This window comes from Podarcis liolepis (genome assembly GCF_965112155.1).
Source record: "Podarcis liolepis genome assembly, chromosome: 1".
Lineage (NCBI taxonomy): Eukaryota > Metazoa > Chordata > Lepidosauria > Squamata > Lacertidae > Podarcis > Podarcis liolepis.
In genome coordinates, this window is record NC_139554.1 from 34,634,122 (window position 1) to 34,656,714 (window position 22,593).

A 22,593-nucleotide genomic window follows, 5' to 3' on the forward strand; every position below is an offset into this window, starting at 1 on the left:
ATCTGTTCAGCTAGCAACCTAGGCAGAAACATGTGAACTGGATTTATTATAAACCTATAATTGCTGGTGATTTTATCTTGCTTTTGATTAAAAGCAACATACTGTCTGTTCCATGTTGCAAAACGTCCAGTGTTTCTGTTTTTATGTATATGTGTCTAGAACAAATAAAGCAAGGCATCCGCTACCAATTAATTGCCAATATCTTTTTTATCATCATTTTGCTTTGCTCTCTGTACTGCAAGCATTCTTCAATGAATTTCAACCAGAATTGGAGAGAGAGGCTTGTGTAACTAAACCACCAATTGAGTTTTTATGTGGTGGTGGGGATGAAAGGAAGGGTGGAAGAGATGTTTTGCCTGCTGTTTCCTTTCTTGTGTTCTAAATCCGAGGGTTTAGAATATGAATCCAATAATATCTCTCTGGGCAGGACTGTATGAAGTATCGTTGAATGGACATGGCACTATGCCAAGACCGTTTCCTTTGTATAGCCGGTGAGCTGTATGCTGCCCTATATTGGCCCAAGATATCCAATGGTACATATATTCATTTATTCATATTTTCACCAATCAGTACAAGTAGATGAAATCCATGTTTGATGCACTACTGTATTTTAATATTTTGTTGGAAGCCACCCAGAGTGGCTGGAGAAACCCCGCCAGATGGGCGGGGTATAAATAATAATAATAATAATAATAATAATAATAATAATAATAATAATACTTTTTAAACCTGTTACCAAACTACTGGCAATCAAGTCCTCCTCTCTATAAATTATATTATCTAGTGAGAGAACATTTGTGGTAATGGAAATATTATGTGTTTGAAGAAGATAGAGAATACATATCAAGTTGCCTTACACCAGGTCAGGTTAATTGCATACTAGCTCAGGTGGAGGTCTTTCACATCACCTGCCACCTCAGTCTTTTAACTGCAGATGCAAGGCATATCATAGAGCTGGAAGGTGTCCCAAGGGTCATTTAGCCCAACCACCTGCAATGCAGGAATCTCAACTAAAGCATCCATGACAGATGGCCATCCAACCTCTGCTTAAAAACCTCCAAGGAAGGAGAGTCCACCACCTTCAACTGTTCTTCATATGACTAGATTTCCAGACCCTTGATCATCTTGGTTGCCTTCCTCTGCACACATTCCAGCTAGGCAATATCCTTCTTAAATGGCGGCACCCTGAACTGGGCATGGTAATCCAGGTGTGGTCTGACTGAGGCAGAATAGAGCAGAACTATAGAACCTGGGAGCATCTTTATGCAGCGCATGCACTCTTCCACTGATCTATGGTTACTCCCATTGCATCTTACTTCACAATATATGAAATTGATTAACCAAGAAGTGGAATGGAAAATCAAACAAATGAACCAAAGATCTTTTGAATCTGTGAATAAATGTGGGAAGCTGCTAGCTTGGCAGTTGAAAAAGAGACAAAAATTAAATTATGTTACCAATCTAGAAGTTGAAGGAAAAAACATCCAGAAACCGGGAGAAATTAGAAAGTGTTTCCAGAAATATTTTAAAAAACTGTACACCCAAGGGCCTGAGGAAGTGACTGAGATAGAACAATTCTTGAAAGATAATGGCCTACCAGAACTATCTCAAGAGAAGAGATCAATCTTGAATTGTAAAATAACACAACAGGAAATCGAGGTTGCCATACAGAACATGCAGCTAGGCAAATCTCCAGGCCCTGATGGGCTTACCTCCAAGTACTACAGGATGTTAAAGGACTACTTGACACAACCATTAATGGAGGTTTGTAACCAGATTATGGGGGGAGGGAGGGCACCAGAAACGTGGAAAGAAGCATTCATCACATTGATACCTAAAGTGGAAACTGAAAAGACTCAACTCAAGAACTACCGTCCCATCTCACTCCTAAATGTGGATTACAAAATATTTGCAGACATTTTGGCAAATAGATTTAAAAAGGTTTTAAATGAAGTAATTCATAAGGACCAAGCAGGCTTTCTCCCAGGTAGACATTTGTTTGATAACACTAGGAATATTATCGATATTCTGGAACTTTTACAAACAAATATTAACACTAAAGCAGTGTTAATTTTTATTGATGCGGAGAAGGCCTTTGACAATATTTCTTGGAAATTTATGAAGAAAAACTTGGAAGGGATGGGAGTGGGAAGGGGGTTTGAGAACGGAATAGAAGCAATCTATTCCGAACAAAAAGCTAAGTTGATAGTGAACAATGTGGTGACAGAAGAACTTCAGATTGAAAAAGGAACACGTCAGGGGTGCCCCCTGTCCCCTTTATTGTTTATTTCAGTCCTGGAGGTTTTGCTGAACATGATAAGGAAGGACCGGCAGGTACAAGGAATACGGGTCGGAGTGAAACAATATAAACTGAAAGCATTTGCAGATGACTTGGTTTTAACATTACAGGAGCCAGAATCTAGTACAAAAAGAGTTCTGGAACTGATCCAGAAATTTGGTCGGGTGGCGGGTTTCAAGTTGAACAAACAAAAGACTAAGGTGCTAGGGAAAAATTTGACAGCTACTGAAACAGAAGGGTTTCAGAAGGAAACAGAACTAAATATTGTTAAAAAAGTGAAATACCTGGGGGTCAATTTCTCTTCCAAGAACTTGAATTTATTTAAAGATAATTATGAGAAATGTTGGTCAGAAGTTAAAAAAGATTTAGAAATTTGGTCAAGACTGAAGTTATCCTTGTTAGGCCGAATTGCAGCTATAAAAATGAACGTTTTGCCAAAGATGTTGTTTTTGTTTCAGGCCTTGCAGATTGTGGACAGAGTGGAATGTTTTGGAAAGTGGCAGAAGGATATCTCTAAATTTGTCTGGCAGGGCAAAAAGCCCCAAATAAAGTTTAAAATACTAACTGATGCAAAGGAGAGAGGGGGGTTTGCCCTGCCGGACTTAAGGTTATATTATGAGGCTGCAGCCTTCTGCTGGATGAAAGATTGGATTTTGTTAGAAAACACTGATGTCCTGGATCTGGAAGGCTTTAATAACTCGTTAGGTTGGCATGCGTATTTGTGGTATGACAAGGCAAAAACACATGGAATGTTTAAAAACCATATTGTCAGAAAAGCAATATTTATGGTCTGGAAAAAATACAAGGACTTATTAGAAAGCAAAACTCCGAGGTGGGTATCACCAATAGAGGCCAAGGCTTGGAAAAAACCCAATATGGAGGCCGGCTGGCCGAAATATTGGGAAATAATAGAAAAAATTGGAGACAACTGGAGGTTACAGAGCTTTGAAAGGTTAAAGGGTAAAGTGCAAGATTGGCTTCATTATGCCCAAATTAATGAGGTTTTTAAGCTAGATAAAAAAACAGGATTCCAGGTGGAAAAATCGAAACTTGAGACAGAATTGTTAGAACCAAAGACCAAGCTATTATCGAGAATGTATAACTTGCTGCTTAAATGGAACACCCAGGATGAGACAGTTAATTCAGCCATGATAAAATGGGCTCAGGACATTGGTTATAACATCATGTCTGAGGACTGGGAAAGGTTATGGACCACCGGTATGAAGTTTACGGCATGTAATGCCTTGAAAGAAAACATTATGAAAATGGTATACAGGTGGTACATGACCCCAGTCAAGCTTGCTAAGATTTACCATTTGTCCGATAATAAATGCTGGAAATGTAAGGAGGCTGAAGGGACATTCTTTCACCTCTGGTGGACCTGCCCAAGAGTGAAGGCCTTCTGGGAAATGATATATAACGAGTTAAAAAAGGTGTTTAAATACACTTTCCCTAAGAAACCGGAGGCATTCCTCCTGGGCATTGTCGGCCAGAAGGTGTTAAAGAAGGATAGAACTTTTTTCATGTATGCCACTACTGCAGCAAGGATTCTTATTACTTCAAAGCTTCCTCACCAGGTTGTGGCACCACCTGCCTCCGACCCAGGGGCTTCCAGGTGAGCAGCGGTGCCCATTCCCCCACAGAGAGTGAGGTGAGAATTTCCCCTTGTAACTATGGACACCTGCCTCTCCAGATTAGGAGACACTTGGCCTCCAGCAAGTGGTGGTAATTAAGATAATCAGGAATGACAGCCTCCGGCCTCCAATATTGTTCCAGTTGTAAAAGCAGACTGAATGAGTACGTGCCGTGGAGAACCTCCTTTTCCTGCCCACCTGGAATGCAACATGCATTCTCCCTTGTTGTCTTCACTTGCGCTTTATGGTGGGTGTTTCACATTTGTTGGTGTGGTAAACTAAACAAAATGAGGACTAACGGTGTTTTGAAAATATTCAGAACAAGAAGTGTAATACAGTATGTTTTGGCCAGTTCTGTAGCTCAGCCTCAGACAGCAGACACATAGACCATGTCATCGCAGACTGATAGTTTTGGAAAGCTCAGCAAAGGAGCCAAGAGCGATCTCAGGCTGTGAAGATTGCTCCCCTCAAAGCGTTTAGATATAAAGCATCCTGAAAGAAGGAAACTGTATCACTTGAGCACTTTAAAAGAAAATGAGAGAGTATGAGAGAACAGTACAGTGGTACCCCGCAAGACAAACGCCTCGCAAGACGGAAAACCCGCTAGACGAAAGGGTTTTCCGTTTTGGAGGCGCTTTGCAAAACGAATTTCCCTATGGGCTTGCTTCGCAAGACGAAAGCCCATAGGGAAATCTCCGGGGACCTCTTTTAAATGCTAGCGGTGGGGAGCAAAGCCTTTCCCCCCCCTCCGGCCTTCAGAAGAGGTCCAGGAAGGCTGGCGGGGGCCGAAAGGCTTTGCTCCCCAGCGCCAGCATTTTAAAAGCAGTCCGGGATAGCAGGGAAGCGCTTCCCGCTATCCCGGATGGCTTTTGAAGGCAGGAGAGGTCCGCGAAGCCTGGGCGCGCTGATGTCAGTGCGCGCAGGCTTCGGCATGCGGGCAAGTCTCCGCCAGCAGCGGCAGCGCTGCCGCTGCTGGCGGAGCGGTCCGCGAAGCCTGGGCGCGCTGATGTCAGCGCGCGCAGGCTTCGGCATGCGGGCAAGTCTCCGCCAGCAGCGGCAGCGCTGCCGCTGCTGGCGGAGCGGTCCGCGAAGCCTGGGCACGCTGATGTCAGCGCGCGCAGGCTTCAGCATGCCGGCAGAGGTCCGCGAAGCCTTGGCCGGACAGCTTTTGAAGGCAGGAGGGGGAAGCAAAGACTTTCGCCCCTGCCAGCCTTCAGAAGAGGTCCAGGACCTCTTCTGAAGGCTGGCGGGGGGCAAAAGTCTTTGTCCCCCCTGCCTGCCTTCCCAGGGGCTTTTAAATCTCCCCGGACAGCGGAGAAGTCCTCCGCTGTCCCGGAGCGATTTTAAAATGCCGCCTGCCAGCATTTTAAGATCGCCCCGGACAGCGGAGAAGCCCTCCGCTGTCCCGGGGTTTTTTAAAATGCTGGGGGTGGGAAGAAAAGCCCTTGTACCCCCCCCCCAGCCTTCAGAAGAGGTCGGGGGACAGACTGTCCCCGGACCTGGTCTGAAGTCTGTTTCCCTAGGAACGCATTAATTGATTTTCAATGCATTCCTATGGGAAACCGTGCATCGCAGGACGAAAAACTCGCAAGAAGAAGAAACTTGCGGAACGAATTAATTTCGTCTTGCGAGGCACCACTGTATGTGATTATGATACCTGAAATAAGTGACTATTGGAAAGCATTTAGAAACGCTCCTTCGGATAAGGGACATATGGCAAACTCAGGGGCAGATAATGAAAATGGAGATAATCTTTAGAGCATCACCATTACAGCCTGTTTCCCCACATGAAAACATGGCCTGTTGTTATCCAGGCCTGGCCAACTCTCAGTCCTGTACTCTGAAACCACACCCTGAAAGTTCTCAACTTGAAAGTTCTCCTTGGAAAGTCCCAGTAAAATGAAAGGGAGCTATTCAAGAGCTTCTGCACACCTGCCATTCATTTCAATGGGATTTGCTCAGGAGAACTTCCTAGTGGATTGTGTCGTTTGAAAATCACTTGAATAACTTAGGGCTGAGAACTAGACATTACACAGAAATATATATATACCAAACCCTCTAGTTCCTGTTATCACCAGTAAAAGCAGCTTTGGAGTAATTTTTGGAGGATAGAGCTATTGGCAGTTATTAGCCTTGAGGGTTGCATTCTGTCTCCACTGTGGAGGCAGCCTGCCTCTGAATTGCTGGGAATTTCAAGTGGGGAGAGTACTGTTGGACATGAGTCCTGCTTTGGGGCTTCCCATAGGCATCTAGTTAGCCACTGTGAGAACAGGAAGCTAGACCAGATTGGTCCTTGGCCTGGTCCAGCAGGACTCTTTATTATGTTCTAATGTGAGTAAGAAAAACTGTATGCATGATAGGTTTCTGCTTCACATTGCCCCTTCATGCCACTTCCCTCCTCTTGGTCTGCTTCAAATGCATCACGATTTTGGCGGTGATGGAAAGGTAGTTGCCACTGTCAGTACAAGCATTTTCATGGAATGTCTAGTTTGGCCCCTTGAACCCTAGCACTGTAGCACCAGAATGGACTAGAAAGTGACCATATACCAACAACCTGTGCTTACATGGTGCTTGCTCGAATTTCGGGTGGGGTGGGTGTGCATGTGCAGATGGGACAACTTCATGTATGATTGGACCAACCATTCCTACACTAATGCTGCGGAATTTTTAAAATGTATTTTTAAGGTCTCTGCCGGCACTTGATTGACTATTCCTCAGTTTCACCTGCTTCTAATCTCCAGCTTAAAATGATTAACGAATCAGTTGAAATGAGAATGAGTTTCACATTCTTCATCCAGGAGCATTGCTTCTTAAGAGCATTGATTTTACAGGAGAATGGGGGGGGGTGAATAATCTTGTTAGCACCTACAGAAATCCGTCTGTGATCAGTGGGTGAAAAGCTTGGCATTGTTGTTTGGGTCATGGCAAAAAAGAGTAAATAGAAAGTTTAAGAAAAAAACAGAAACATTATTTGGGGGGTTTGTTTATTCATTTTTAATTTAAAAAATCTGCACTTAATTCTATTGGTATCTGCAAATATTTTATCCATTTCTCTTCTACCTTATCCCCTTATTGCCATTTTATCCCGTTCATATTGGTTTTCTCGTCTCAGTTTGGTATCCTCTTGATTTCAGTTTGTGTTAAGTGCTTCTGTGTCAATTATCATTGATTCCCAGGGTGGGGTATATGTTTCTCTCAACAGTTTTATGGTGAGCATTCTATTGATGTTTGCTGTCTATGCATTTTAAGTATTTTCTTCAAAAACAAACAAACAATAAAACACCCATGAAGAAAAATCTAACCAATGTTCATTCTCTTTGCATTTCATCGCTTAGGCAATGGTAGCCTGCTACCCTGGAAATGGAACTGGCTATGTGCGTCATGTAGACAATCCCAATGGCGATGGGCGCTGTATCACCTGTATTTACTACCTGAACAAGAACTGGGATTCGAAGGTAGGACATCACTGATGCACTGCTCCACCCTACCCCAGAATGTGGCAGTGCCACCATTGCCATGATGTGTTGCCAGCTGTGATGCTTCCCCTGGTGTTTCAGACGACAACTCCTCTCAGCCTCATCTGGCACACCTAATGGGAGTTGTAGTCAAAAACACCAGGAGGGCACTAGGTTGGGAAGCAACTGAACCATAACACGGTTTTGTTACTGGATACATAACCACTGTTTACAGTGAGCACAGGGAAAACCTGAAGCTAAAATTTATTTCCTTGTTGCATTCTTTTTATTTCCATTTGACACACGATTTTTGGAAGGCAAGTAGTTATTTGGAGGTTCTGGGCTGAGGGTTTAAAGAGATGAATAATGAAGGTTTTAGCCTGATGAAAACAAAACAACACCGCAAAGAAACAAATGTGCTCTTGGCAGCTGAAGTAGATTGCATAAAGAATCACAGGATAGTTTGTAGTCCTCTCATCCTTTGAACTATCCCTCCCTCCAATGAAACAACCTTTAAAGAATGCAAAAGGAACAATTGTGCTTATGAGGGATTTTTTTTGGTCTTGCGTTATGCAGAAGGAGGTTGTGCAAACTTGTATTTTTTCATTATTGGGTATGCCTCGCCCTCCATGCCTTAGCCTAAACCTCATAAATAGCAGTGTATTTGCTAACATACCTGTTCAGGGCTTGGAAGCAGTTTGCCATGATGTACCTGAAGAGAAATGCGTTGGCATTGTGCCCTTAGAATCTGTTAAAAACATCAATTTTCAAAGCCCTGAATCTGGAAAAAAATGTCTTCTACAGTCAATAGCAGTGCCCATCCCTCGTGACTGACAAGGAGATATTGACAGAATGGCCCAGCTTGCACATCGTGGTAAAACATTGCTCACTTCTATTCTCTTGTCCTGGGAAGAAGCAAAGCACAATCCCTGGCTTAGTTTTGCAGCTGAACTGGGGATTGTGGTTTGTTTGCTGCAAGACTCCAGCTCAGTAATCCAAGAACAAACTCAGCTACTGATTGTGGTTTCTTGGGAACAAAACAAGCCATGATCCCTGATTCGGACATAACACAAAGCCAGGCATTTGTGGCTTCAAGGAGCGAAATAGACCATAAAGGTGTGATTGTGGTAAACCATTGATGTGCAAACCAAGCCAGTAAGATCCCAAACCCTCTGAGTAGGGAATAGAAGAACCCGGACTACATTTTCTTAGAACTCTTTTCTGCTTAGAGTTTTGTTTAGATATAAGTAGTATATAAATTGCCCGAGCGAGTTAAATGAGTTGCTGCCTGCTGGGGGACTCACTATAACTTGCAAGCTGCCATATTATTAGGACCAATTCCCTAAAATGTTTTTTTTCCTTAAGTATACACAAAAGTGTCTACAAGTGGCAAACACAAGTATCGTATATGTAGCTCATCAGGAGCTATAATTGGCTGCAACCCCCTATTGAAATGTGTCAACCTGGACTTATTCTGGGAGCTCAGAGGCGGCTGGAAAATGCTTCTAAACTCCACCATGTTTTTAAAAGGCCTTAAGGCAGCACAGGTTGCTGCTGCCTCTCCACTTGGTTGGCTGGCAGATTGTGGGACCAGAGACGGCTTTGATGTCTGCGTAGTTAGACTCTTCATCCAAGTTTTGGCATTTCCCAGGAGGAAAATGTACCTGCCGTTTCCATTGATGCTTCCCACGCTCCTTGTGAAGTCAAACTCTCAACCAAAGTGACAGTCCTGTGGTTGTGCCCCATGGCTTACAGTTGGGCTGCTGTGTAAGTGCCAGTAACAAGCCTGAGAGCAATAAATAAACAGAGAGGAGTGGGGTAAATAAAGCCCCCTGGTTTGGCGTAGCAGAGACAGAACAGTGAGGAAACTCTTGCCCCATCTGTGCTATGCATTTAAAGCCATGTCATATCACTTCAAACAGCCATGGCTCCCCCCGGAGAAAACTGGGTACTGTACTTTGTTAAGGGTGCTGAGAGTTGTTAGGAGATGTTGCTTCCCCTCAGAGAGCTACATCTCCTAACAACAGTTTTGCAACCAATCTCTCTTCTCAGGGAACTCTGTGAATTGTTGCTCTGTGAGGGTCATAGGAGCCTCCTTGGCACTTTTAACAAACTAGATTTTACTTTTACAACAGTGTCCCACAAGGAAGTTTATGGGGAGGGGTGGGATCTGAAGAGAAACAACCGTATATGCAAGTGTACACTTTGAAATATTCTCAAGAATCATGCCTAGCTTGCAAGTTACAACGAACCCAAGAGGAGGCGGCAACCTTTTTAAAAAAAGAAAGAAAAGAAAACCAAACAACTCCACAAATGATAAGACAAGCATTCTATAAAAAGAAAGAATAAATAAAGCTGTTTCTTTTCTATCATGTGCCTAAACAGTGGTATACTTCTGTATTTATCCTGTTGAGTCAGTCAGTCATTCCTAAGCCCATTAACGGTGCTTCTCCTCCCAGTAATATTTTTCCTTTTACTTTACATTAAATCTCCCCTTCTGTTTCTCAAACACTTATGATTCACAATCATATCTTAAATTTTCTTAAGTTTAAAAATGAATCCTCTTCCTTTCTCTTTCTCTCTCAAGCTACATGGTGGAATTCTACGAATATTCCCGGAGGGCAAGTCCTACGTAGCAGACGTTGAACCTCTGTTCGACAGATTACTTTTTTTCTGGTCAGATCGAAGGAACCCACATGAAGTGCAGCCCTCCTATGCAACAAGGTAAAGAAGATGTGAGGTTTTTTTTAAAAAAAACAACAACCATTGGATGATACCCAGTTGTGGCATCTGTGAGTGGAATGGACTTCAATTCTGGCACCCAGGCTACCCCTGCCTCTCCCCATTGCCTGTGTGCTCTCCAAATCTGCCCTGGAGGATTGGATATCCATCCATGGATATTTTGCATTTTTATGTCCTTGCTCCCAAGATAGACAGCAATTGATTGGTTTTAGTTGTTGGATGGGTGCTCTGTTGATAGTGAATTGGTTGCCCCACTCTGTTGATTTTATGACTGGATTGTGGTTCAGTGGGCTTTATTGGTTTTGCTTATTTCAAATATTGTTTTAATTGTGTATTCTTTTGCACATCACCTAGAGAAACACTGTGATGTTTCAAGTGATAAATAGTAAATGGGTTCATCTGAATCATCAGAGGAAGCCCTGCATAAGGACTTCCTCTTGCACAACAGGGCATCACCATTTCTCTCTCCCCCCTCCCACCTGCAGATGGGCTCAGGCCAGGAGGAGGAGAAGAAGCATTCCATCTGACAAGCCAAAATGCTTGCCCTAACACAACAGTGCCTTAGTGCAACACTGAACTCCTCCCAATGGGTCCAGTGTGGTAGGCTGCATAATTTACATTCAGGAGACCATCTCCAGGCATCTCTAGTTAAATTATGTAAAGTAGCAGAAGGACCTTTCTTGCACTGCCTTAGACCTGGAGAGTTGCTTCCACTCAGGCTAGAAGAAACTGCGCTATATGGACCAATATGGCTTAGCCATTAAAGCTGAATTTTGCTGAAGAAATTAGCAGGGACAAAAACCTGTATTGTTTGTTTGCTTGCTTGTTTATTACTAAGAGCATTTGTATGTCACTTTACAATCTCAAATTCTCTGGGTGGCATACAGTAAGTAAGTGTACAAACAACTTAAATATAACATAAAACATAAGACCATCAAATCAAAAGCAACATAAATTTTAAAAAAAGATCAAAATCTACCAGAATCCCAAAATCAAAATAGATTTTAAAAAAACCCTGATGGAATTATACTATGAGTTATTTAAAAACCATCAAGAAACTGTCTATGAACATCATAAACACAGTTTTGATTCATTATCTTTATTTTTCACCATAGCTTCTTCTAATGCCATATTTTATATTTGTGAGGAAATGACTTAATGCTTTTTCACATTTAGTGTAAATAAAAGCCCTGAATGACGGTGATTTGCATATGCATGGTTTTCTGTAAAGCGCTATGCAAATTAATGTTGACCTCTTGGCTCAACATATGATTCCTATTGTGCTTCTGGATGCTGAACATGTTGTCCAACCCTGTTCAAAAAAGTACCTCTAGCTGGCAGATTTTTCTAACCCACCTAGGGCTGGTGCATGTAAGCAAGCACTTCTTTCAAAACAGCCCCATAAAGGTTGAGGTATATAGCAAATGCTTTGTTGACAGTGGCTTTCCATGTAAATGCTGGCTTGGAGGATTGAGACCTAAATTTAATGAGCCAAAATAAGCACAAACTTCAGGCACCTGCATACACCTGTTTTGCTCCCCACTTTGCGCAAGCAAGCAAACCAACCAACCAACCAAGAGCCACAATTTGCTGTAGCTTCTGGTTCTGCCCAAACCAGGAAACTCTGTTTAATAGTTTTCATACAAGCCTGGATCTGGAAGCCAACTTTAGACCATATGACTTCATATTCTAGCTTGTTTGGAAGCTATCAACCATAGTTTCCTGGTTCCGACATAAAAGGAAACTATGGCTAGCTGTGGTCCCTGGCTCATTTCATCACTTATGCAAAAGGAGGGGTGAAGTGGCTGCAGGTAGTTGTCTGAAGCTCCTGTTGACTTGAAGCTTTGGCTGCCACCATTATTTCCCACATCTCTTTGCCACTGTTTATGCTGCTGCTGCCATTATTGCTCTCACTGATCTGGGCATGTGTAAAATATTTTTGCTCATATGGTTCTTTCTGATGGCATTTTTACGTTAGTGACACCTGGTGATCTTTGCTTTAGACAATGTACTAGATAGCTATAGTCAATTATTTTCATGTTTCATAATACAGTGGTGCCTCGCAAGATGAAAAGAATCCGTTCTGTGATTTTCTTCGTCTAGCGGTTTTTTTGTCTTGCGAAGCAAGCCCATTGACAGATTAGCGGATTAGCGCTATTAGCGGCTTTTATCGGCTTATCGGATCAGCTGATAAGTGGCTGAGCGGCTTAGAAAAAGGGGGGAGGGGAAAAACCCTGCAGGAACTCACAAGACATTTTCGTCTTGCGAAGCAAGCCCATAGGAAATTCGTTTTGCGAAGCACCTCCAAAACGGAAAACTCTTTCGTCTAGCAAGTTTTCCGTCTTGCGAGGCATTCGTCTTGCGGGGCACCACTGTATTGCCATACATAACTTAGAGACAATTTAGGTTACATGTTGTATGCTGTGTTACTCTCTAGATGTGTCTATAACTGGATAGAGATGAAGGCATAAAAAACAGCTGTATTTGCCTGCCTATTTATACCTGTGTGCCTTGCATGCAAATGAACAGAGTTGTGATGTGCATGCCTAGACTGTCACCTACTGACCAATTTGGCTGCTTATTAATATATTTCTAACATTGAAGTGAATCACTCTTTCTGTATTATTTATTTATTTATTTATTTATTTATTTATTTATATGAGAGAAAAGTGTAGTTTTCTCCTCTCTCAGGGTAGCATTTAGAGACTTAAATCGATTTCCTCTCCTTTACAGGTATGCCATGACTGTGTGGTATTTTGATGCTGAAGAAAGAGCAGAAGCCAAAAAGAAATTCAGGAATTTAGTTGGTATGTTCATTTATTTACGACATCATCAAATCTGCCACCCATCATATTGTGATGTTACAAGCTCCCTAAAGTTAATTACATGGAACTCACCTTAGGCCTGATCCAGGAATTCAATTCATATGTGAAAATAGGTTTCTGCCAGAAGATGTACTGTATAGATTGCAGCAGCCTGTCTGCATTCCACAATTTGGGCAATGCAGTCAGAGTATTTATCCCCCATGCAGAAGCGTCTCTGAAACTGTTGCATCTTCAGAATGAGCAGTTTGCTCACAATCTTTGACGGTGCCTGCCTTTCCCTTGATTGGCCACTGGACTTTAAATCAGATAATATCAGTTCTTTATAAGTGAGCTCCAAAATATGTAATGGCCCAGTTCACACTTCACACCAGTTCATAGTTTAGAACAAACTATGGTTTAGTGTGAGCAAGCAGCATCTGGCTCATGCCTTACTCCTGCTGCCACAGCTAGACCACACAGAGTTTGGCTTGTCATGTTCCCTGAACTGGGGGCTGCTGGTTTGTTTCCTCCAAACAAACCATGAGTGGAAAGACAAGAAACATTGGTTACCACTTGTGGTTTGTTTGGAGAAAACAACCCAGGAGCCAAGTTCAGATGACATCAACCAAACTCTGGTTTGTTTCCTCTCTAGCAAGGCAGAAGCAGGAGGGAATGACTCTGGTAGGTTTGAGCAAGGTGCACCAGGATGCCACTCTTTAACTTTAAACCATGGGTGGGCAAACTAATGCCCAGGGGCCGAACCTGGCCCAATCGCCTTCTAAATCCGGCCCGTGGATAGTCCAGGAATCGGCTTGTTTTTACATGAGTAGAATGTGCCCTTTTATTTAAAATGCACCTCTGAGTTATTTGTGGGGCCTGCCTGGTGTTTTTAATGCATCTCTGGGTTATTTGTGGGGCATAGGAATTCGTTCATTCCCCCCTCCCAAAAAATATATATAGTCCAGCCCCCACAAGATCTGAGGGACAGTGGACTGGCCCCCTGCTGAAAAAGTTTGCTGACCCCTGCTTTAAACCATAGTTTGTTTTAAAATATGGCTTGATATGATGTGGGAACCAGACCAAGATAAGGAAAGCGTAGCTGCTGCTGCTGTTCTGGATGATGTGATCTCATTGTGCCAATGACATGGAGGGTGGGTGGGAAAATTTGAACCACAATGACATCACATCACAAATCATCTTAGAATGAAACATTTGCTGTGAAGGTAGGAAAGAGATGCAGAGAGGTGGCAACCATACGTTCCCCAAAACATTCAGTTTCAGCCTACTTGGATTTCTTGAGTTCTCATTGCTGATTTAGCATTTGAGAGATCTTTTAAAAAAATAATACAGTTGTGATAAGCAGTAAGACCAGGGTTTGGTTTTCAAGCATGTGGTGGTGTAGTTAAGACCACAAAAATCTGGGTTCGGATTCCTGCTACTAAAAACCCCGAACAGTAAGAATGTTGCCGTTTTCTCTCTCTATATAAAATATATATAAACTCAGATATTCAGTATAAGTACTGTGTTGGCCTGCCTGCAACATGTATTCTGGCATTTAATCATATATTTGATCTTCCATTGTAGATGCTGGGAAGACAGAAGCAGTTCTCAACGAAGACTGAACAGAGGGATACCCAACGTAATTCCTTTTAATGATGATTACGGGACTGTTTCGCAAGCAATAAGATCCAAAGATGTGGTCTGTTTCCGGTGATTACTGGACTCTCTTCTTGCAGAAATGCACTAATTTTTTGGGCACTGTCTAGCATTTGCATATTACAGTGATGGTACTCCTGGCAGCTTCCTACCACATCCATTTGGCATAAAGCACCCCTGTTTTCTACCTGCCTTTTAAGTGAAGAATGCCACCAGGTGTTGTTTTTTAGAAAGTGAAGAATATCACCGAGCCTGGTGCTAATGACAAGACCAAGTTGGCAATACTGGTAATAAAGATCCTAAGCATTCGAAACTGTTGGGGAAACCTGAGTCTTGATTTGCACTTTATGTACGTTTTTCTAGTTCAATGGGAAGGATCCCTCTCTGGCAGACTGCAGATGGGCAGCAACAGAAGCAATCAGGGATGCAAAACGGAACTACAGTACACGTCTGTCAGGAGCCAACTTCATTATGTTCAACGTGGGGCCTTTGATGGGCCGCCTTGTCACTTTGCTGCACAGGCTATTGGCTTCACCAGCCTATATTGTTAATCCCTCCCTAAAAGGATAAGCCTCCCACTTCCCATAAAATTGCCTGGATTTTGTTCATGTTGCTAAAGCCAAGCAGCAGCAGCAGCGTTCCATTGCTCTGCCTTTTAGAGCCCCAGGACAGAGGTGGAAGCAGTTGAGCAGCTGTCCACTGTTTCCCTTTTTTCCTCTTCTTTTTCTGAAGTATGAATGATCTGTCTATACACATTTTACGAAGCATCCAACTCCTACCCAAATTTGTAAACCTTTTTTAAATAAAAAAAAAAGTTGATGATAAACTGAATGCATATATATGCCAAGAATTCACCTAGTCAAGCTTTATTTTTATTCTTTTAAAACTGATCTTCCAACTGCCACAATTTGAATGATAGAAATGTAACTCTGTCTGTTTCTTTTGACCCGGCAGTTGCATGGCAGGATAGCTGTGGTCAGATACAGAATGCCATCCTGAGTCACTTTACATCTCTGATTTAATTTCTCCTCTGACATTAATGGAGCTCGGATTGTACAATTGAATCTCAAACCTAATCTCTGTTGTTTGTGAGTCTATGAGGAAGTGTGTTCAATACTTCAACCTTTACAGCTCAATCCTAAAATTTGTTGTGCCAGCAAAAAGTGTTAGATGGGACGTACGATACTGTCTGTACCTACGCAATATCATAGCACGTTACCTTGCAGGCAGACATGCTGTAAAAACGTTTTGGACTAAGGTTCTCTGTGGTGCCAAGTCATATCCCCACTGCAGGTCAGATGTTTGTGTATTTTTATTTCAGGGTATGTTGTGATTTGTGTGGGGAGAAATTACTTGGTCCCAGGTTTTACATTACTGCAGGACAATATTTCCTTCCTGCATTTGAGCCATGAATTGTGCTGAGACAGGATTAGTAATTGCCAAGCACAAGTTTTCTTACCCTAGTTTCACTTTTTTAAAGGAGAGAGAAAAGTAAACTTTTTTTATTCTCTGTAGCAGAAACCTAGACATTCAGCACTTACCATAGATCATGCGTAGAATGGGAGCAATACAATGGTTATTTCCCTCAAAATCGTATTGTTTTCACCAAAGTATGTAACACAAACAACACATGAGTATAAATTCACTCATTTCATTGATACCTATAGCAATGATGTGAACCTTGCTTTGTTCTTCCATATGTATATATTTTCTTCCGTGTTCCATATATTTCCACAAACTTAATTGACACAGGCAGTTTGCTTTTTACTTGTTCATACAGACCAACATTTTCTTCAGTGGTTTCATTTTGCGCTATTACTCTTTATACATTTAAATAAGGAATGACCATTATCATATTCCCAGACAAGCACAATGCTCTCCCAGAACTAAAGCCCATGAACAAGACTAATATTTAAGCATTGCTTAGTCTTAGCACATACCTGTGTGTGTGTGATAAATATTAAGCCACTTAACAACACAGCATGTAAAGGCAATATGTTTTGTAGCAAATTAACAGTTGTTTCTTTAAGGGAAAAAAGGACTCTCTTGCTGCCATATTTGAAGTCTGAATTTTAAGATGCTTCTGAACGATTCCATGTCCTCAGGTTCCTGTGTGATCAAGATGGTTTTACGCATTTTGGTGGGATTGCTGTGTGACTTCAACACAAAGAGCCTGCTTAATTTCAGAAAGAATTGATCAGCTCAAATTAGACTTCAATAGATAAAGCATAGAAGCTGATTCATCCCATCTGTGCTAGTGAGTGATAAAACCTCCCCCCTCACAGATAACATAAATAGCTCACATCAGTTGAAAAAGAACTATATTACCACACACTTTTATAAAGCTACTGTCAGTTTCGTTATTCTGTATGGGACAATGACAATAAAGATTATCGTATTGTCCTCACCACTCATAGATAAGTAACAGCCTGCGTGCTCATCTTTCTTAACTCCTAAGCATCTAAAAACTTGAAAATGCAGGAATACTCAGAACTATGGTTGTAAGTGTGGTAAAGTATTTGAATGTTTTAGTGATGTTATATTTATGCAAAATTTTGGATACTGTTCAGATTATTACAAAAATGGGTGAACTGTTTTGAATGGTTCTGAATTCTGTTTCAGCAAACAGTCTAAGTGGTCTATTAAGAAATGGTGGCAGCAGATCAATGAAATAATCGGATCAGGCTAAAAAGTATTGATGGTTGAGTTTTATATGAGTGAAATATTCACTGCTGGTATCTCAACCAAACGGCGCCAATTGGACACGGGAACTGGAAGGGGTGTGAAATAATACCAGTGCCTTTAGTAATAATGAAGTATGATTACTAGACGTTTGAGTTTCACCTCAGATGCTCTTACCTGAGGTCAAATACTGAAATTCAGCATTGCGTGGAGTTACAGCATAATACTCCCTATATGAATACATGGTGTGTGCACCATTAAGAGCACAGGATTGCAGCCTTCATTGATTAGTCTAATGGTTGACTCAATTAAAAGCATGCAGCCCAATAATTACCTTTCCAAATCTGTTTCCTTTGCACATCAAACACACCAGGCAAAGTTGCTGTTCAAAGCAATTGTGTTTGCTGTGGAATAAACATTGGGCAAAAATGCCAACTTTCTTAAAAAACAAAAGAACTATTCCTATGAGTAGGCTATTTGTATTTTAAACCTGGATGCCCATTTGTAGACTTCCTGTGCCGAAAGACTTGTGGTAATCTCATATTCCTCCAGTGTTTCCTTTGCTCCTACGAGGTAGCAACTTCAGGGGAGTGGGGTGGAGAGTCCAGAAATTGTAGTCTTTAATTTGCATCTCGTACGAATGTTTTGTTCCATACCCACTGATTAGGTAATTTTTGGTATTTTCATAATAATTGATTTCTAATTTTGCTTGCATGAAAATTGTATCCATTTGCTGGCAAATATCTCTCTCTCTCTGGTTTTCGCTTTTTACACCTGTGACTCACTCCCCAACAAACTCTGGGAGTGCATTTTGGACATACCTTTTGCCAGGCTACATGCTGGTCATCGTTGCTGGCAGGTGGGCCGATTACTGAAACATTCTGTGGTATTTTGCTGTTCTCCCCACATTTTGTGTTCATGTTAATTTAAAAAGAAAAATGTGGAAAAAAGTGTTTCAGGAGTCAATAAACACTGGGTCATACCATCATACTCTGTACTGACTCAATAATTCATTTCCATATATTCTTATTTTCTACTGAAAAGCTGGGAGCATACCTTGGTTTATAATGCTGCAGATTTTAAAAGCGTGTGAAGTCTATAATGAATCGTTGTGGCTGGACTTGGGTGCTGAGTCAATAGGGGGCTGCAACAATGATGTAGAATGGAAGGCGAGAGGCCAGTGTGTGTGTGTGTGTGTGTGTGTGTGCCAGTTTTTAATGTTGCACAGGGTGCCGCTGGAATTTGAGACCCCAAGGTCTGCCGCTGGTCCCATCTTGCCATTATTCTTTCCAACACATTATCAGGCTCTGGCTCCTTCCATTCTGCAATTCAACTACACGTCTCCTCTGTTCAAAAATAAAAATACAAACTCCACTTCACAGAATCACAGACTTGTAGGATTGGAGGGAACTATGAGGATCATTCTAGTCCAGGCTTCTTCAACCTCGCCCCTCTAGATACTTTTGGCCTACAACTCCCATGATCCCTAGCTAGCAGGACCAGTGATCAGGGATGATGGGAATTGTAGTCTCAAAACATCTGGAGGGCCGAGGTTGAGGAAGCCTGTTCTAGTCCAACCACCCGCAATGCAGGAATCTGTCACCCAACATGAGGCTCAAACCCATGACCCTTGGATTAAGAGTCTCGTGCTCCACTGACTGAGCTATCCCTTGAACCATTGATTTATGGGCAGTACAATCCAAAAGGGTAGATGAGGCAGTGGAACTACTGAATCCAAGGCCTTGCCTCACTCACCCCAGTAGAGAAGAAGATTGGGGAAAAGGTTTTCCTTCCAAATGGTCTGTTGGAAAAGTAAATATGCATGTCATCAATAAGGCCAGCAAATTCCTCCTAGCCTTCTGGTTTCATTTTGGAGGCATAGCAGGGCTTTGGAGCTAGCAGATTCAAAGCCTTTTGCAATTTGCCCACAGAATGCCACCTTTTTGCCATTCACTGTCAAAGCACTGAGGGTGGAGGCACAGCGCAATAAGGAAATCTCCACAGACGGATCTGCTCTGCCCACAAAGAGGAGATCTACAAAAATCCAGGGCCCCCAGGATATCCTCCCTGGGACAATAGGCTTGCACCCTCACAACAACAAATTTCCTTGGATGCACTCCTGCGGTTGCTGCAATTTCTGTAATCACCGTGTGCAAATCGGGGGGGGGGGTGCCTACACTTTTCTGTGCATCTCCTGTATTTAGCAATGATTGCAAGAGATCGACTAGAGACTGTTCTGAAGCAAAACACTCCCCACTGTAAATATTTGCACTTCCTCAGTATTAAGTGTCAGATTAAGAAGTTCTGAATATGCTCAGGGAAGTCCTCTGTGCTTTTCAATATTGATTACCATTTCCCATCCACACAAGTTTTAAACCAGGTTGGGCATTTTCCATGTAAGCATCTAAGCTTTGGGGCAGCTCCACACCTTAACTTGCTTTTAGGTTGTCTTGTCTTGCCTGTTTGTATGACAAACATCACAGTAGTAAATTGTGGCTTCATACCTCTTTTCTGGTGCTTCCCCCTAAAGGCTGCAGAGAAGACAACAGAACTGGCCTCCAATGAGTTGGTGGCAGCAGTAGGCAATGTATTTCTTGGAGGCCAGATCTGCTGCCCCTGCGGATCCTGACGCCCAAGGTGGTCACCTCACATTGCCTCATGGGCTGGCCAGCCCTGTGTATACAGGAACATAGTACTCGCCTTATACAGTACTGCTTCAGCTGATTGGCCCATCTAGTTCAGTGTTGGCTATGGCAGGCAACAGCAACTCTCCAGTTTTTATATGGAGCACTTTGGATAGCTAAAAAAAAGAGGTTACATTCATGCCTACTTAAAATAGCCACACCTTCTCCCAAGGAATCCTGGGAGTCATAGTTTGTTAAGGATACACTGAACCTTGTTGGGAGACCCCTATTCCCCTCACAGAGCTATGCTTTCCAGATTGGTTTAACAGGGAGCTCTGGAAATTGACTATTTAAAGCTGTATCATAGCGCAGTGAAAGAGAGGCTACTCCCTGGTGCAGGGAAAGAAAGAGAAGTTGGAACTGGATAGAAAGAACAGAGTCTGTGCTGTGGGGTTCAGAGAGAGGAGACAGTGTAATGGAGTGCAGATGGAAAATGAGAAGAATTGGGGGGTTGGGGGGAAGGGAGGTGTCAGATGGCAGCCTGTGGTGCTGCATTGTGAAGGAAGGGTATATTCTGCCCCTGGATCACAAAGAGGGGAAAGGGTCAACAAAGAATAGACTGAAAAGAGCACACAGAGTGACAGAAAAGCTCTTCTGTGCTCGATCTAGAATTATGGTCCTGCTGAGTTAGTTTAAAGTATATATAAAAGTGGTCATCTGGCGGACTTGAGTTGCACACTGCTGTAGGAAAGAATGCCTTTCACTGCTCTCTTGTAGAAACACTCTGTGAAAAGACCGAACATGACTTCTTTTAAAAGGTAGGCACTATATAAAAAAAATACTATAGGAGCCAAACTAAGGATCTCAGTGCAGCAATTCTCTCATGCTGACAACCCTGGTTAATGCCAACATCTTATTCAATTCCTCTGCTGGACTCCCACAGCGGTAAATCCTCCCACTACAGCTAAAAGATAAGAGAGTTTGGTCCTTGATCTCAGCCAAGGGGCCTTTACACAGTGGAATCTGATTTCTCTGGAGGGGAATGAGAAATGAGAGAGCGAATGGTTTGTCTCAGAGCTGCTGTGGTGGCAAGAAGTTGCATCTGGAACGACCGACGTGCGGCTCACGATTAAGGATGGAGATCCTCAGCCTGTGGAGAGGATTAGCCCAGGCTGAAGCAGCATTTCAACAACCACTGAAATATTGCTCTTGTGGTCTGGTGCTAGGCCACAGACACACCACCCACAGTTATACCACTTTAGCAGTCATGGCTTCCCCCGAATAATTATGGGAACTATTCTTTGTTAAGGGTGCTGAGACCTCTATTCCCCTTGCAGAGATACAGTTCCCAGAGTTCCCTCGGAAAAGGGATTTATCAGCAAACCACTCTATTCTTGAGATCTTTGGCTCTGAAAATTCCTAGGGGGTGTGGGGCTAGCCCTCCAGCTACAACACCACACCCACATGAAATGGGACCCTGCACATGTACCGATTCAAGGGGGGGGTCTCGATAAGACCAGGAATTCCCCTCAAATGAAGGAGACCTACATTGGTAGGCCCATGGAGCCCCTTGTGATGCATGTTAAACGCAGGAGAGCTAGCCTGTGCAATCTCAGGAGTGAGCGAGCTGTCTTTTTGTTCTCTTCCCAATGCACCCAATGTAGCAATTGCCAAATTTGGGGCATGGTGAGGGGAAAGGGGATTAAAAAGGCTGCCTACCCACTAGCTTAGGATAGCCACATGGCTGAGAAACAAACCCAACTAACAGCGAAAATCCCAACTTTTTATGACCCCGCAGTGCCCCTGATGTATCATTGCTATGTTGGGAACAAGTGCTGCGTTAACAAATAGCTTGCTCACTGCAACCACCTCTGAGCTTTCTCTTGCTGCCACTTGTTACGCCCTGTTGCCAAGTAAGTTGAGCAAGACCCACACATATGGGGATGAGGCACTGAGCCCAGAGTCCCCTCTGACCTGGAACCGGCCCAATAGTTCTGTGGGAAATGGGTTTCACCTGTTAAGTTGAGCAAGAAACTCCACTGCTTCTGTTTAGGAATTGCTGCCAGGCAGTACTGAGATAAAAGGGTCCAAGGATGTGACAGCATCAAAAGGTTCTCTCCCCTCCCCCCAACGTCTGCGTGGGAGTTTCACAGTGTAGCAAGAGAGAAGAATGCTCTCCTGTGGGAATTCGTTTCAGAAAGATGAACTTCCCTTCCTCTGTTTTCGGAGAGGAATGCTAATGGTAAAAAACGCTGCCACCACAAAAGCTGTTTTCTTTCCCAACAACCACGTTTTCTAGGCAGGGCTGAGATGGCTACAATAGTACGGAACATAAAGGCTTTCTCTAGGCATGGTCTTTTTGCAGGCTGAATATTCAGTGCTAAGAATAAATCCTGCGCTGATCTTCCAATTACATTCATTCATTCATTCATTCATTGCGTTTATATCCCACCTTTTGCCAATGGAGCTCAAGACCGCAATTCCCAGGTTATCTTCCATTCAGACACTAACCAGACCTAGACCTAAGCAAGGTTGCTGCATCCTATGCCATCAGGCCATGAGAACAACCCCCCCCAACCTGAACTTTTTGCCCTCCACCACCTTGTCCACATTAAGGTAGGGTGATTTGTTGCATTTATATCCCAACTTTCCCCCCAAGGAGCTCAAGCTGGTGTGCACAGTTGTGTTGTTCCTCAT

At 42.8% G+C, this 22,593-nt stretch overlaps 1 protein-coding gene across 2 annotated transcripts in view; it reads left to right on the forward strand.

The window, feature by feature from the left end:
• The window catches only part of EGLN3 (egl-9 family hypoxia inducible factor 3), a 45,861-nt gene extending 27,601 nt beyond the window's left edge, over window positions 1-18,260 (forward strand). For both annotated transcript variants that reach the window (XM_083509706.1, XM_083509707.1), the window contains exons 2-5: window positions 7,269-7,388; window positions 9,976-10,112; window positions 12,864-12,937; window positions 14,519-18,260. In XM_083509706.1, coding sequence (XP_083365832.1) covers window positions 7,269-7,388; window positions 9,976-10,112; window positions 12,864-12,937; window positions 14,519-14,556 — 369 coding nt within the window. In that variant the 3' untranslated portion in view covers window positions 14,557-18,260. The remainder of the gene's footprint in view (window positions 1-7,268; window positions 7,389-9,975; window positions 10,113-12,863; window positions 12,938-14,518) is intronic.
• Window positions 18,261-22,593: the final 4,333 nt, after the last annotated feature.